Source organism: Vipera ursinii, assembly GCF_947247035.1.
Source record: "Vipera ursinii genome assembly, chromosome: 6".
NCBI lineage: Eukaryota > Metazoa > Chordata > Lepidosauria > Squamata > Viperidae > Vipera > Vipera ursinii.
In genome coordinates, this window is record NC_139515.1 from 56,290,192 (window position 1) to 56,305,156 (window position 14,965).

A 14,965-nucleotide genomic window follows, 5' to 3' on the forward strand; every position below is an offset into this window, starting at 1 on the left:
AGAGACAAAAAAGAATACCTTTTTGAATATGCTTTCAGTCAACCTTTATGAATAAAAAACATATAAACTTTAGCCTGATGCAGAAATACAAATCACAAATCTAGATCCAACATTTGTGGTCATAATGTTTTATCTTTTTCTGCAGCTATAAAATCCTTTTGAAGTAAAGGACTTGGACTTTTTCTTGGAGTTCAATCAGAGGCTGCAAAGAAATGGTAAACATGGTTTTTTTTCAAGCCTTGATCCAGTTATTTCTCTGGCATTTTGCTTGTAATTCTAAAAGAGCAATAGCTTTTCTGTTTTCAGCAAAGCAATGGTCTGTAGTAAACGGTGTATGTGACAAGAACATTTCTTCCTCATGGGAATGAATATTGAAAAGATTTGAGTCTGCAGACTGCATTATTGTGAATACCTGGCAAGACTTCTGACAAGTAAGTTGCTTTCACAATCATTCATTAATTTACAATAATTCTGTAGGAGAGGAACAGGCTGAGCCTGAGGGAGGGATCAAACATATCACCATTCTTGAGTCCCTTCGTGCCCAAGAGATCAAGTCCAGCACATCTTGAATTCCATTGACTCTTATATACCCCAATTTTATTTAACTGTTAATAGATCAGATTCTTGTAGATAACATAAGCTTGCAATAAATCTTTATATTCATTTGAACTGTTTGGACTTCTGATTTTCCCATGCTTGACAAATTAAAAAAATATTATATGGTTATAGCTTAAAAAGTTTTTCTTTTTTCAGTGCACTATGATAAGCACACACTGCATGGTAACATTTTAGACATCATTGACTAAATCCATCAATATTCTGGGTATTGTTTGTTCAGATAAAAGATCAAATTCAACATGCCTAACTCCTAACTTAATCTTCCAATTGCACTCACAAGCAAGAACAGGGATATGTTGAAGAAATTAAAAAGTGTCTCTGTAAAACAGTTAGTAAAATGCCTAAGAGGGGACTATATTCTAGATTTAGCAATAAAGGAGAATATTTGTTGCCACCGCAACAAACAAGGAGCTGCACGTGTTCTCAGGTGCTGCAAAGAAGGCAATAGCAGCTGTAGGATACTTAAAAGTCTACAACGGGGAGAGTTGCAGCATCAGTTTTGTTACTGGAAAGGCGAAACTAACACCACTACAAGGTCACACCATGCCCAGATTAGAACTCCACAGTGCTGTTTTAGCCATAGAAACAGCAGACCTAATAACTAAAGCAATGAACCTTGACTTTCAATTCATCACCTTCTACACAGGCAGCAAGGTGGTGCTGTACTGCTCCTACAACCAAAGCAGACACTTCTACGTCTATGCAAACAATAGAGTAGAAAAGATTAAAAGATCTCCAAGCCCTGAGCAATGGCAAAATGTGCCAACAGATCACAACCCTGCAGACCAAGCTAAGTGGTCCATTTTTGCATCACAGTTGGCAGACTCAGTATGGCTAAAGAGTCCTGAGTTTTTGGCTCATTCAGACAGCCTGATGTCACCGAGACCAGAGCAATACGCGCTTCCAGATCCAGGTCAAGACGCCAACATTCAACTGCAGGCACCGGACATGGGAACAGAGAAACTGCCCGCTAGCCGTTTCCTAGAACCAGCCCACCTTAAACTCTCCTACAAACGGAGACCCCACATATTTGGCGTAGCAGTAATCATCTTGTTCACTTGTCTTAGCATTCCAGGAACTCACTTTGCAGCAGCCTGCAAGGTCTTGCAGATTGATGAAGGCATCTGTCATGACCCAGTAATTGACAAATACCTAAAGGTCCAAAATTGTGTTTGGACATTCAATCCTCCCCATGCATCTCACATGGGAGGAGTGTGGGAGCGCACGATTGGCGTAGCCCGCAAAACCCTGGACTCTATATTGACTAAGACACCCACACTGTCACATGAGGTCCTTGCTACCCTCATGGCAGAAGCTGCAGCCATCATCAACGCTCAGGCTTTGGTTCCAGTTTTCTTTGTTCCTGAGATTCTTTGATTCCAGTTTCTTCTGTTCCTGAAGATCCTTCAGTTCCGGTTTCTTCTGTTCCTGAGAATCCCTTGTTTCCAGTTTTTTCTGTTCCTGAGAATCCTTTGGTTCCAGAAGGAGACCTTGTCTTGCTGAAAGACAAGGACGCCCATCGGAGCACTTGGCCCATGGGACTCATGTACCAGGTCCTACCCAGCTCTGATGGACTAGTTCGTCAAGTCAAACTCCAGATCGTGAAGCCACAAGAGACGGGTCGCAACTCGCAGACTCTTAAACAGCTTTACACCAGAGCGATCACTGAACTGGTCCTGTTGCTGAAGGAGACTGAACCTTGAACTATGCATATTGTGTCTACCTCATGATTGCATTGTTTGATGTAACACTTTGCTTATCTCAGTTATAGTTATGCATGTTTTGTATTACCTTAAACTTATGCATGTTTTGATACCATTTTTTTATTCTAGTTAATGGTCAGTTAATAGTCAATATTGCATGCTTGATGCTATGTTTTTTGCTTATACTAGTTAGTTATAGTGGAAATTTATATTTCCAAGCGGGGAGTGTGTTGGACTAGTATACGTTCAGTTGCTCTATTTTATATCTAGTTTAGGAATTAAAAACTGTTTTAGTGTATTCAGCATTTACAGGGTTAATACTAGCAGCAATGTATGTAAGAACGGTGTAGCTTTTACAGGGTTAAATGTTGTTTCCTCAAGAGATGCCTTATGGGAATTGTAGTCTAACTGTTTAGTGAGTACCATGCTTATTTAGGTAAGTGGGTGGAGTTTTAAGTTTTATGGTGGGACTTCCTGACTTTGTCTTTTGTTCTACATCTCTTCACGAATGCACGCAAGGAGGCTTCTTTGCTCCAAACAATATGGGGTAAATTTACCTTCAATCTTTCACACTGTCAGGATGGACAGATGTGCCATGTTGGAGGATCTTATCAGCCAACGTAAGTCTGCATAGGATGCCTGACCAATAAAATCTGTTTAACACCATTCTGCAGAGTTTATGCTATTTGGATCATTAATTATAAAGCAAATTAATTCGTGTTCCATTATAAAGGGGTTTCTTGGTACTCTTTGAGCTTGATTATTTTCTTGAAGACATTTCATCACCCAAACTAGGTAACATCAGTGCTAGTAAGGAGTGGGGTTTGCCCTGAATTTATATTTTAGTGGCTTCCCCTGTTAGGATTGGTGGAAGGGGACTTGAAGTTTCTTTGGTTGAGCTATTTACTGTTAGATTTTTAGGAGTTCCTTGATTGGGGTATTGTTTACTTCTTGACTATTGGTCTGATGTTAATCATATGTTGTGAAATTAAAGATTTTTCATCATTTCTTCTGACTGCAAGTTGGTTTGAGTGGTCAGACACTTTTTGATGAAGTCACAATGTTTGGACAGACTTAAGCATAGTTTCAGTTGGGAAACTGGCCATGCTAGATCCAAGTTCAAAAAACACCAGAGAATTCCTGGAAGCCTGGCACTCAGACAAATTAGCTATCACTAGACACACAGACATAAACAACATTTACACACAGTACTATGCAAAAGAGACAATCAAGTCCAAAAGGAAACAAAAAGACCAGAACACCTCCCCACTAGCAATTAACATCCAGATGAGCATAGATGGACCAGTACATCTTTTTCTGCTATCAGTTTTCTACATTTTTATGTTTCTAAACACTATGACTGTCAGTAACTCTATCATAGAGCATTTTCATGAGAGGAGTGGGTGGATTGCTGAGCAATAAACAGATAGCCCTGAGCAGATTCAATGGCTGAAAAGGAAGCCAGAAAAAACAAAAACAGACTGATCCAGAAGGAACAGGAAAGTTGACTAAGAACTAATGCTTTGCTGAGAAGCTTGTTTGAAATTAGTTCTTTGCATTCATGTGATATTGGCATAGAACAATGAGTACAACTGACAAGATATAGGCTTCTCCAGGAAATAGAAAAACTAGTAATTTCTAATATATTCTGATGGACTGCCATGAAATAGAAATTTAAAAAAAACTTCAGGGAATATATTTGGTACAGTAAGTAATTGAAAGTAAATACTTTTTAGAATTATCTATATGAACAATACCACTCATATCTAAATTGCTTTTCAGATTCACCCTGTGAAATGTTTATGTAAATAAGAAAGTGTTCATATCCCTTATACCCAGGATAGATATAACCCACTGAACCTATTTAGGATAGTTAGGAAGCTAGAATTCAAATGGTCCAGGTCTACCACCTGATGGAATTAATTGTACTATATTGCTTATTCTTGAAGAAGAAATAAAATACCAGATTCTAGAACAAAATGTGCTGGCAGGAAAAATTGAAATGAGCTTTACAATATATCCATTATTTATGAAGAAGCTGTTCCATATGATATTGTGATACATATAAACAAAATAAAAAGACCTTCTCCAAAAGAGATAAGAAATATCACAGCAGATAGTGGCAGCACCTAGATATATCTTTGATATGTAAGGAAGGGAGGCAGCAGAACTTAATGAGAACTCTCTTCTATTCCAGGCAGCGACAGTTACTACTTGAATAGGAATTCACACCTACTCACTTTTTAAACACATTTAACCTACTTTTCTGTGCTGGCCTTGATGGTTTCTTGCCACAATTGAGAAATAAAGCAACTCAGGCAAAACAATCTTTTAGAAGCAAAAGGTTCTCTTTATCAGTATCTTAGAACAGCAACTGTAAATGTAGTCAACAGATTTGGTATAGGTTAAGACAAGGAACTGAATAATCAAACAACAAATCTGAGGGGAGAGACAGTAAACAGGATGGAATGGAATCTAGATTTCCAAGCACAACACAGCAAGATAAACCGAATAAATCAGAGACTTGAAAAGTTTTCTCCTAAGGACTGAAGCCAATAAATTAACAATGCCAAGCCTCCACCCAAATGTACAGATAAGCTACAACACTCACTAGAGTTTGCTCTTCTGTTGGCCTGCTTTTTGGCAAGCCTCCGACCTATGGAACTCAATCTCTGCTACTGGATCTTTATCACACACTTCTACTTAAGACTGGGTAGCTAGTCAGCTACCCAGTCTTAGGCAAAGATTCCTTGGGATTTATTGGATTTGTCTGAACCAGCATGGAGCCCAACACTGCTGGACTCACCCAGTCCGGGATTATTGTCTTCTGCCTCCTCATCTGAAAACATATCCATATGCACTGTGCTGGACCAGTATACATTCAGCTGCTCCATTTTATATCTAGTTTAGGAATTAAGAACTGTGTTAGTGTATTCAGCATTTACAGGGTTAATACAGCACCCTAGCAGCATTGTATGTAAAATATGAAGCATTTACAGGGTTAAACATTATTTCCTCAAGAGATGCCTTATAGGAATTGTAGTCTAGCTGTATGGTGAATACCATGCTTTCTAGTTAAGTGGGTGGAGCTTTCATAGTTTATGGCAGGACTTCCTGCCTTTGTCTTTGTACTATCGCTCTGGATGAACCCTGGCATCTGGCTGGGAATATCAAGCTCCATCTTCAACATGTAACTTTGCACAGGATGGAAAGTTCATCATTTTTTTTACCTAATGAGATGGATCCAAATTACAACCTTGCATTTCGGATGGACCATTGCTGTAACCGTGAGTTATTGATATTGGACGCATGAGAAATAAAGTAATTTGTTATTCCCATTTCATTTGAGTTTATTCTGGCTATTTCAAGAGGGATCAGCATTCACATCTTTACTTGAAAAGGAACATACACCCTTAAGTATAAAACCTCTTTTGGAGATCAGATTCTCTCTGAACAATTATATTCTCTCTCTCATGTTCCTTTTCTTGCAAGGAGCTTAGACACTCTTGGCATACAGTAGTGGCCAAAATTGTGGGAACCTTTTGGGAAAAGTGTACATTTGAGGTTTGATGGCTAATAACACCACTTTTGGGGGGGAATAGTACCATAAAATTATATATGAATGGAAAGATAATTTAATCAAGAATGTAATGCAACAAGATTTGTCAAATTATCTGTATTCTATGAAAGTTTATAACCAAATAACCAGAAAAAGGAAGCACAACTTGCTTAGGTTGATATCAGGTAGCTTTCCTTCATCTGATTGTAGCCAATGAGCATGAGTGTTTAGAGAGCCAATCAGGTGTCATCTTGTTTTGGCAACGAGCCAATCAGATCACAGCAGGATTCAGTTATTGATGTCATGTACTGAAGCTGAGAGGAGGACATTTTTCAGTGTGTTATGTGATCGCTATCAAATTGGTTGGGGGTTTTTGTGTTCTTTCATTTAGTAAGCTTGTAAAACGTAATAAAATTAAAGTAATGGTGCAAAGAGTTGACTGGTCACCCAGAAAATGATGTAAAATAGTATTATTAAGTGAACAAGGCTACAGTTATAAAGAAATTAGAAGAAAAATTGGTGGAAACTTAAACAAAGGTGGCATTTCTAAGTTTTTTAAGAGGTATAAAGAGACTCAGTCACTACAAAACCACACTGGTAAAGGCAGGAAAAGGTGCACAACAGCAAGTGATGATAGAAGAATTAAGAGACTGTGCGAAGAAAATCATCTGGGTGTATACAAGATGAAATGGCGCAATGCAATGTGAAGTTGAAAGCAAGGACTGTTCAGCGCAGACTGCAGGAATTTGGCCTAAAATCTAGAATTCCATGAAAAAAGCCACTTTTATCTCTCAAGCAAAGGTTGAAAAGACTAAACTGGACTAAAACCCATCTTACCTGGACAGAGGAACAATGGGACAGTGTTATTTGGAGTAATGAGACCAAGATCTCCCTATTTGGTAGTGATGGCATAAAATACGTAAGGAGAAGAATCGGAGAAAATTTGCATCCTGATTGCATTACATTTACCATGAAACACCGTCAGTGTTATGATCTGGGGTTGTATGACATCAAAAGGTGTGGGCAGAATTTATGTGATTAATGGGAATATAAAAGGCCAAAAATACATTAATGAAATACTTGAGCCCAAACTGAAGCCTTCCGCACATGATCTTTTCCAAGACAATGAAGCATTTATATTTCAACAGGATTCAGCTCCATGTCATGTTGCTGCTGTGTGCAAAAAGTGATTTCAAGATAATCATATTCCACTGCTGGAATGGCCTGGGAATAGCCCAGACCTTAAGCCAATTGAAAATCTATGGAGCCAACTAAAGAAACTTGTTAGTCAGAAGCGACCCAGCAATAAAACCCAGTTAATAGAAGCAATCATTCAATCTTGGTTTCACATTATAACAGCTGCAGAACTAAAGGACTTGGTTCACTCCATGGGAAGGCGTTGTAAGGCCATAATTCATACTAAAGGTTACCCAACTAAGTATTAACTGACATGGTGATATTTGTATATCTCATTTTTTCTATGGTGATAATTTTTGTATATCTCATTTTTTTCTACATGTTTCACTTTTCTTCTTTATAACTGCTATTCTAATAGCAAATCCTTCATAAAAGTTATTGCATTACATTCTTGATTAAATTATCTTTCCATAGATAAATAATTTTATGGTACTGCTCCAAAAAAGTGGTATTAGCCATCAAACCTGAAATGTACACTTTTCCCAAAAGGTTTCCACAATTTTGGCCACTACTGTAGTTTAGCTCAAATTTGTGATCAGTCTGCTCTAACCAGGTTTTAAGGTTAAGCACCTGTTCTTATGTGTACTGTTAGCAGAACCTTTTGGTAGCAGAGAAGTAAATCTATATTATAGGTTTAGCTAATTACAGTTATGATTAATCAGGTTAATCATAGATTGAAAATGTTCTCAGAAGTAAACTTTAGGAAAGACCTAATCTGGGAAGGTGCTGCATGCTCACCATTTTCAGGGATTTATTTTAGAATAAACTCAGTTATCATGTTTTACTTTCAGCTCATTTGTCTGTTTATTTTCTCCAAACCGCACAACTTGCTATCAGCAATTTATCATGGCAAAATATTAAATCACAGATCTCATTATGAAACACTAGTAACAGTTTCTGGGTAAGCTTCTTTGGAGACAAGTACAAAGATTATTGATTGATCAAAGTGATCTATGCTAAAAGTCTGGATAAAGGTGAAGCCACTTTATGTGTATGGCTGAATGTCAGCACAATCATGACAACTTTTACCAGCCTTACCTACATCTTGAATAGGACTCATAGTACTCTCTAGGGCAGTATCTCTTCAATTCTCAATGCCTGCAGAACTTCAGCCCCAGCTCTGAGAATGAGAATGAGAAAAGCAGCTCTGAGAAGGAGAGCAACAAAAGCAAAGTTGCATTTGTCCCTGCTATGTTGCCCCCACCCTCCCAAAATTCAGAATCTAGGTAATCTAAATAATATGAACAGTAAGATTCTAGGGAAGTGTAACAAATCTGGATATAATCTCTAATCCAAAAAACAACATTAGAATGAGCTATCAAATGGACTGAGCAAGTCAAGACAATAGAAATGGAGGGCAACTGCTAAGTGATCTATTATTATTATTTATTTCTCCTTCATAGGCTGTCCTTCATTCAAAAGTGAAAGTTCAAGAACTGAGGAAATCCTATCAAGCACTGGAATTAATGAAGGGAACTGAAATGAAACTCATGGAGTTGGACTAATGATAAAGGAATTTCAGTTTAAATGCTGTTATAAGAGGAATTAAAATTGTCAATGTTGAAAATGTTGGCATTAAGAAAATGTCTATTCTAGTACACATGTTTGTGCACTACTTTGTTTTGTTCTACCTCACTATTAAGTACAATAGAAGAATAATAAAACAGTCTTGGCCTCAGACTACAAGAAAGACAAACGACTGCACTGTTGTAAGTCAGCCTAGCAACTTGTGTTGCATTACTAATATTAAATATAGTATCAGAAGCATGACCAAAGTTGAAATTCATAATGGAGCTGAAAGCAAAGCCTGTGATAGAATAATTAAATGTACAAGGCTGGACACCTGAAAAGTCTCCTCAGTTTCAAAGTCTTACGCAACTGTTCCTGTTTTTCCAAGCCTAGAATATATGCAGGCAAGAATGTCACCAGTTTTGAGTAGATGGTGGCCTGAAGACACAATGTTATACTTGTTTAGCCACACTATCACCCACCGAAATTGTTTCCTTACAAAGACTGCTGTCAAGTAAGAGGATATATTTATGGCAAGAGTATCAACTTTAATTCTGCTAACGTTTATAGAATGTTCCTGTAGTTGTAAAACTTCCAAAGAAGAACCCTTTGGCCTATAAACCAGAAGTAAATAAGGATGAGATGCAAAATTAGCATGAGAAAAAAGCATAACAAAAGAGGAAAGAACAGGAAAATAAGGACAACAAACAATAATGGAAAGAGCATGGAAGTTTGGGAACTATTTCAAGTTTGGGACATCTGCACATTTTTCCTTTATCAAAAGAAAAAAAAACAGCAGTCTCAACACGTGGTTAACAAAACGACTGAGGAATCCCCACTGTAATGAATTTAGAGATAAATGGAATTCTACCATAAATGTATGTAGTCACCAAGATTTCTATAACATAACTCCTATTTTTTATTTCAATTAATCAGGTTAATAAGACACTGAAAATCTAGTTTGCTTGATTCTGAGCAGTTGCTAAGGGCTTGAAAATAATAGTTGTAATTATAGTTATAATAGTTATAATTATAAGACATCACCTCAATAAATGAACAAGACAATGCTATGCTGTTAATGCAGCAATATAACAAAATATATAGGGTGACAGAAACTTTTGCAGTTCTAGTATATTTGCAAATCCACAGATATAACGAAAAAAGACCAGAAGTACTTCAGGAAATATCATGGACATGGAACAGGCACTGATCACCTAATAGTAGCTACTAAAACCTAATATCTACCGACCAAAATAAACAATTATCACAAAATAGTACTGTTGAAACATATTTTTAAAAAATCAGTCCAGGACAACAAATACTTATGGTATCAAGAGCTATTGGGAAGCCACCCAAAATTCCAGAAATCATACAACAATATTATACTTCTCCACCTTCACACTGGCACAATCCATCCATTAGGTTGAAGAATGGCCCTCACAGATAATTTTCCCCCAATAGCAGCTGTGTTGTCTAACTATTACCATTGCAGTAGATTATATAAAAAAAACGCCAATGTAAGAATGAATATTATTGAGATCAATTTTTTTATAAATAAGACTTTTTACTGCTATTTAAAATAAAGTAGAAATCTAATTTGTCTCAAAGAGGCCCTATCCTGTCAAATCTAATCAGTTATGAAAAATGTAAGTTTAAAACCTAAAAACTTACTGACTCGACAACCTAGTCCATATCTGTACTTTATTCATGTGTTGTTCATTAAAAAGTCACTATATAGAACTTTACTAATCATTGGAGTAGATCCTGCTATAGTAGGCTTCTTCAACTGCAAAAGTTGCATAAATATTCTGCTAAAATCAACATAAACACAAAAATATGATAATTTTATGCAGCCTAGAATCAATACAAACATGCAATACAAACTAATTCCAACATAATAGTAATATAGCACTTACTTGTGACCATTCAAAGCGGCATGATGTAAAGCAGTGTATCCTGAACTATCTGTGCAATTTATATTTGGTCCTCGCCAGATGCTGAAAATAAAAAACAAATTCCATTGTAACAGTATAAAGTTACTAACATTTAATAAAGGATTAAATATTATTATGAAACAAATCAATGACATTTTAATTTTTATAAAGGTAAAAGAATAATGTTTTAATTTTAATAGTTAAAAACATGGTTTGACTATTTTATATATGAAAATAAACAACAATTTCATTGTAACAATATAAAGGTACAAACATTTTAAAATGATTAAAGATTAATATGGAACAAATAAAAACATTATTTTGTCATAAAGGTAAAGGAGTAATATTTTAATTTTAACTCTTAAAAATGAGGTATGACTAGTTTAGACATTGGAACTTTGATACTGATGGCAATCCCAGGTGAAAAATTACCATCTCAGAAAAGCTGACTTTTCAAGTTCCTATGTAAAGTACATACTTGGTATTCCAGAGTGTAAACTGAAGAATTTGTTGATCGGGAATAAATAAATAGGAATAAAATTCTTTTCTCAAGAATACTGGGCTCTGCCTTACAGTATAGAACAAGGGTAGGCAATCTCGGCTCTTTTATGACTCATGGACTTCAACTCCCAGAATTCCCATCGCCCAGTACGCTCACACAGAGAAGGCTTCCTCAGGGTACCGTCAGCTAGGCAATGTCGGCTGGCGACCCCCAGGGGGAGGGCCTTCTCTGTGGGAGCGCCAGTCCTATGGAATCAGCTCCCCCCTGAGCTTCGTATGGCCCAAAATCTCCAATCCTTTCGCCGCGGCCTCAAAACACTCCTTTTCCACCAGGCTGACCTGGACTGACAGGCATTTTAATTAATTATATTTACAATTTTTAATTTATTTTTTAGTTTTTAATTTTAATTTATTGCACAGATGATTTTAATTTTATTTTTATCTTAATTTCTGTACTTATTATATGTTTTGTTGTTAGCCGCCCTGAGTCCTTCGGGAGATAGGGTGGGATATAAATCCCATCAATAAATAAATAAATAAATAAATAAATAAATAAATAAATAAATAAAAGAGCCGAGGTTGCCTACCCCTGGTATAGAAGAAACTCCAGTATTCCTTTATTTATAATTACTAAGGAATTATGTTTTTATTCCTTTACCCAAGAATAGGGGAGAAAGGTTCTGAAAAGAGTTAACAATTCAGAGGACAGATTGCTGGTTAAACATTTAATTACAGTATAATCTTCATATGAGATTCAAGGTGCTGGTGATGACCTATAAAGCCCTAAATGGCATGGGTCCGGATTATCTTAGGGAGCACCTGCTGCCAGCATCAACTTCCCATCGTCCTGTGCGCTCCCACAGGGAGGGCCTCCTCAGGGTCCCGCCAGTCAGGGAGTGCCGGCGGGCGATCCCCAGGGGGAGAGCGTTCTCAGTGGGCGCGCCTGCCCTAGCCTATGGAATCAACTGTCTGTGGAACTCCGGATCGCCCCCGACCTTCACTCGTTTTGTCGGGACCTAAAAACCTGGCTATTTGAGTTAGCCGGCCTGGACTAAGGGATTTTTAAGGTTTTAAATTTTAAATTTTAAACTCTTTTGGGGCTATTAATTTAATTTTATTTTAATTTGTACATTGCACTGTTTTAATTTGCCCTGTAAACCGCCCTGAGTCCCTCGGGAAAAGGGCGGTATATAAATCTAAACAAACAAATAAATAAATAAATATTTATTTAGTTATTAATGGCAAGCTTGTTACATTTGTGTTTTGCATGAACTGGAACTAAGAGTTCTTCCTGCAGCTTACTTCTCTTCTTTTTGCACGTCCCTCTTTGCACTGTATCTACAAATTATTAAGTTTGTACAGCCTGATTAGTTTTTTACCTTACGTCTAACCTCAAATACAACTAATAAGAAAGGGGGTGGGATTTTGTGATATATGTTATAGTTAACATGAAACTTTAGCAAATTTTCCCAAGTGTTAAACACTGATGCTGTATAGTGATTGAGAAAAAAGCCACTATTTTTCATGTAGAGTTTCATGTAGAGATTCTGATTGGGGTTTAGCAGGTAAAAAGGGGCAAAGAGTAAACAACTACAATTCCTAATAGAAAGAATATCTTCCATGATTTACCAGAATAGACTGAAATCACTGCCAGTACCATAAAGCAGCTATGGCCCAGGTATTACCGGCTTTTAACTGTTCAACTTTTTCTCCCTTTGTATGTATTTTTTACTAGTCACATTTTTAACTTGTCAATGTTTGATGTTTTCAAACTGTAAAATTTCTAGATACTTGTAGGTTTCATTCTAATGACTCCTAATGTTGACAGGCCCACATTTTCATTTCCAACCACAGATTCTATCTTCCACTGCCTCATTGCTTTTTCTATAAACATTCTAATGTTTTACTGACATCAATTATTTCCAAACAACATTTGATGATCAAATATCTTTTTATTATCAATTCAGAACATATATAAATTGGTTTCTTGGCTTTTGTAAAATTATTTTATCAATTAGAAGTTGCCATTTTGTGCCTCTATTTTTCCTTTTATTTCCTTTCTCTTCTACTGAAAGGATGTTATTTTCTTCTAATATAATCTGTGAGTAGTTTAAGCATTGTAGGCAAGCATATTATTGACCTATAATTTCCTGATGTTGTCTCTTTCTGTAGGTCCTTTTTGAATGACATACAATTTTGCCAGTTATTAACCAATTGTTGATATCTCTTTTAAGTAACACTTCATTAAGTGTTTAGCAATAATTTGAGGTAGGCTAGTCAGATATTTGAACAAAAAGCCATGCAATTGATCGTTTCCAAGATATGTCCAGTGTCAACTGAAAATGAATAAGGAACATGGCCACAGCCGTGCTCATTTTCAAAGTTGACAGAATCATGACATCCCATTTTTAATCTTTTTTACTGCATTTTAACTATTTCTGCTGTTATTATTAGTTTTTCATTTGATTTTTACTAAATTTATCTTCAAATTCTTTTATCCATCCAGCATTTTATTTTATTTTTATTTTATATTTCTATTAAATCTATGTAATCCAGATTTAATAATATCTTAAAGGACTATCCTAGATATATAAATACCATATAACTGTTACCCTCACCATAATCTGTAATAAAAACATATTTTTAAATCTTTGGAATGATGGATGGACAGCAGTTTTAAGGCATTTGAAAGCGCTGTTATAATCTGTCTCAGTCATCTTTTTTCAAGATTAAATATACCAGCCCTTTCAATTTCTCTTCATAAGACTTTGTTTTGTTACATTTTTCTAAATCTATTAGACTTTTATCTCTTATCTCTTTATCACTTCAATAAAATATGAATTGTTCCTAACCCCTTAGACCACACAATCATGAAATGCAGAAATAACAATTCCTCTAACACTTACAAATGCACCCACAATTTTAAGACCGTATGGTAGCATAGTACTGATAAGAAACATGATAACATTAACTGTAGGGATTAGCCTGTAAAGAAATTAAGTACTTCAGCCTAAATAGACAAGAACAATCTTTGTGATTCCTCTCTGGATAAGGAAAGGACTTGGGATCACCCACAAGTATCCCAGACAGTTGTTCCTCATAAGGAGACTGTGAAACAGTGATTTTCTGGCAGGTTTATTGCTCTGGAAGATGAGAGATTGTCATCTTTGCCCAAAATGCAGTCGACACCTTTATAAAGTTCACATACTTCCTTTCTTAATCATTTCAGAAATTGCCTGTTAACTATTTTTCAGATATTAGGAACTTCTACAATAGCAAGTTTTACTACACTTCAGTCCTTTGTGAAAGAAGTTTTATACAATTTTAAGGATTTTTAAAAATCTCTCTTTTTGGAATAAACTGCAAAAGGGTATTTAGAACACTGATTTTAGAAACTTAACTCTGCTCACTGCCAGGAATTCGATCCTGACTAGCTCAAGTTTAACTCAGCCTTCCATTCTTCTGATGTCAGTAAAATGAAGACCCAGATTGTTGAGGGCAATATGATAACATTGTAAACTTTTCAGAGTGCTGTAAATGCACTGCAGAACTCTATATTAGTCTAAGTCCTATTACTATTGATAATATATTAACCAGCTCCAGGAAGCCACTTCCCCAGGTTAGTTGGCAGAGCCAGGCCAAAAGGGTGGGTGTGGATCTCACCTTGGGGAGCACAATATTCCAGAGGATGGGTATCACAGCAGAAAAGGCTCTTCTCCTGGACTCTGCCAGTTGAAATTCCTTCACCAATGGGGTCCACCACATGCCTCTTCTGCTGGCACGGGAGAGGTTCCTCAGATAATCTGGACCCATGCCATGAAGAAGGTGATAAGCAACACCTTGAATTGGACCCAGAAGCAGTGAAGCTTATGGAATAGTGATGTTACACGGACCACACAAATGTGTTCTGTACCAGCTGAAGCTTCCAGATACTCTTCAAGGAT

The 14,965-nt window shown here is 36.5% G+C and overlaps 1 protein-coding gene across 1 annotated transcript in view; it reads right to left on the bottom strand.

Moving 5' to 3' along the window:
• ANKS1B (ankyrin repeat and sterile alpha motif domain containing 1B) overlaps positions 1–14,965 on the bottom strand; it is a gene marked incomplete at its 5' end in the record, with an annotated part of 324,360 nt that overhangs the window by 304,168 nt on the left and 5,227 nt on the right. The window contains one exon of the mRNA XM_083366003.1: positions 10,503–10,583. Coding sequence (XP_083222129.1) covers positions 10,503–10,583 — 81 coding nt within the window. The remainder of the gene's footprint in view (positions 1–10,502; positions 10,584–14,965) is intronic.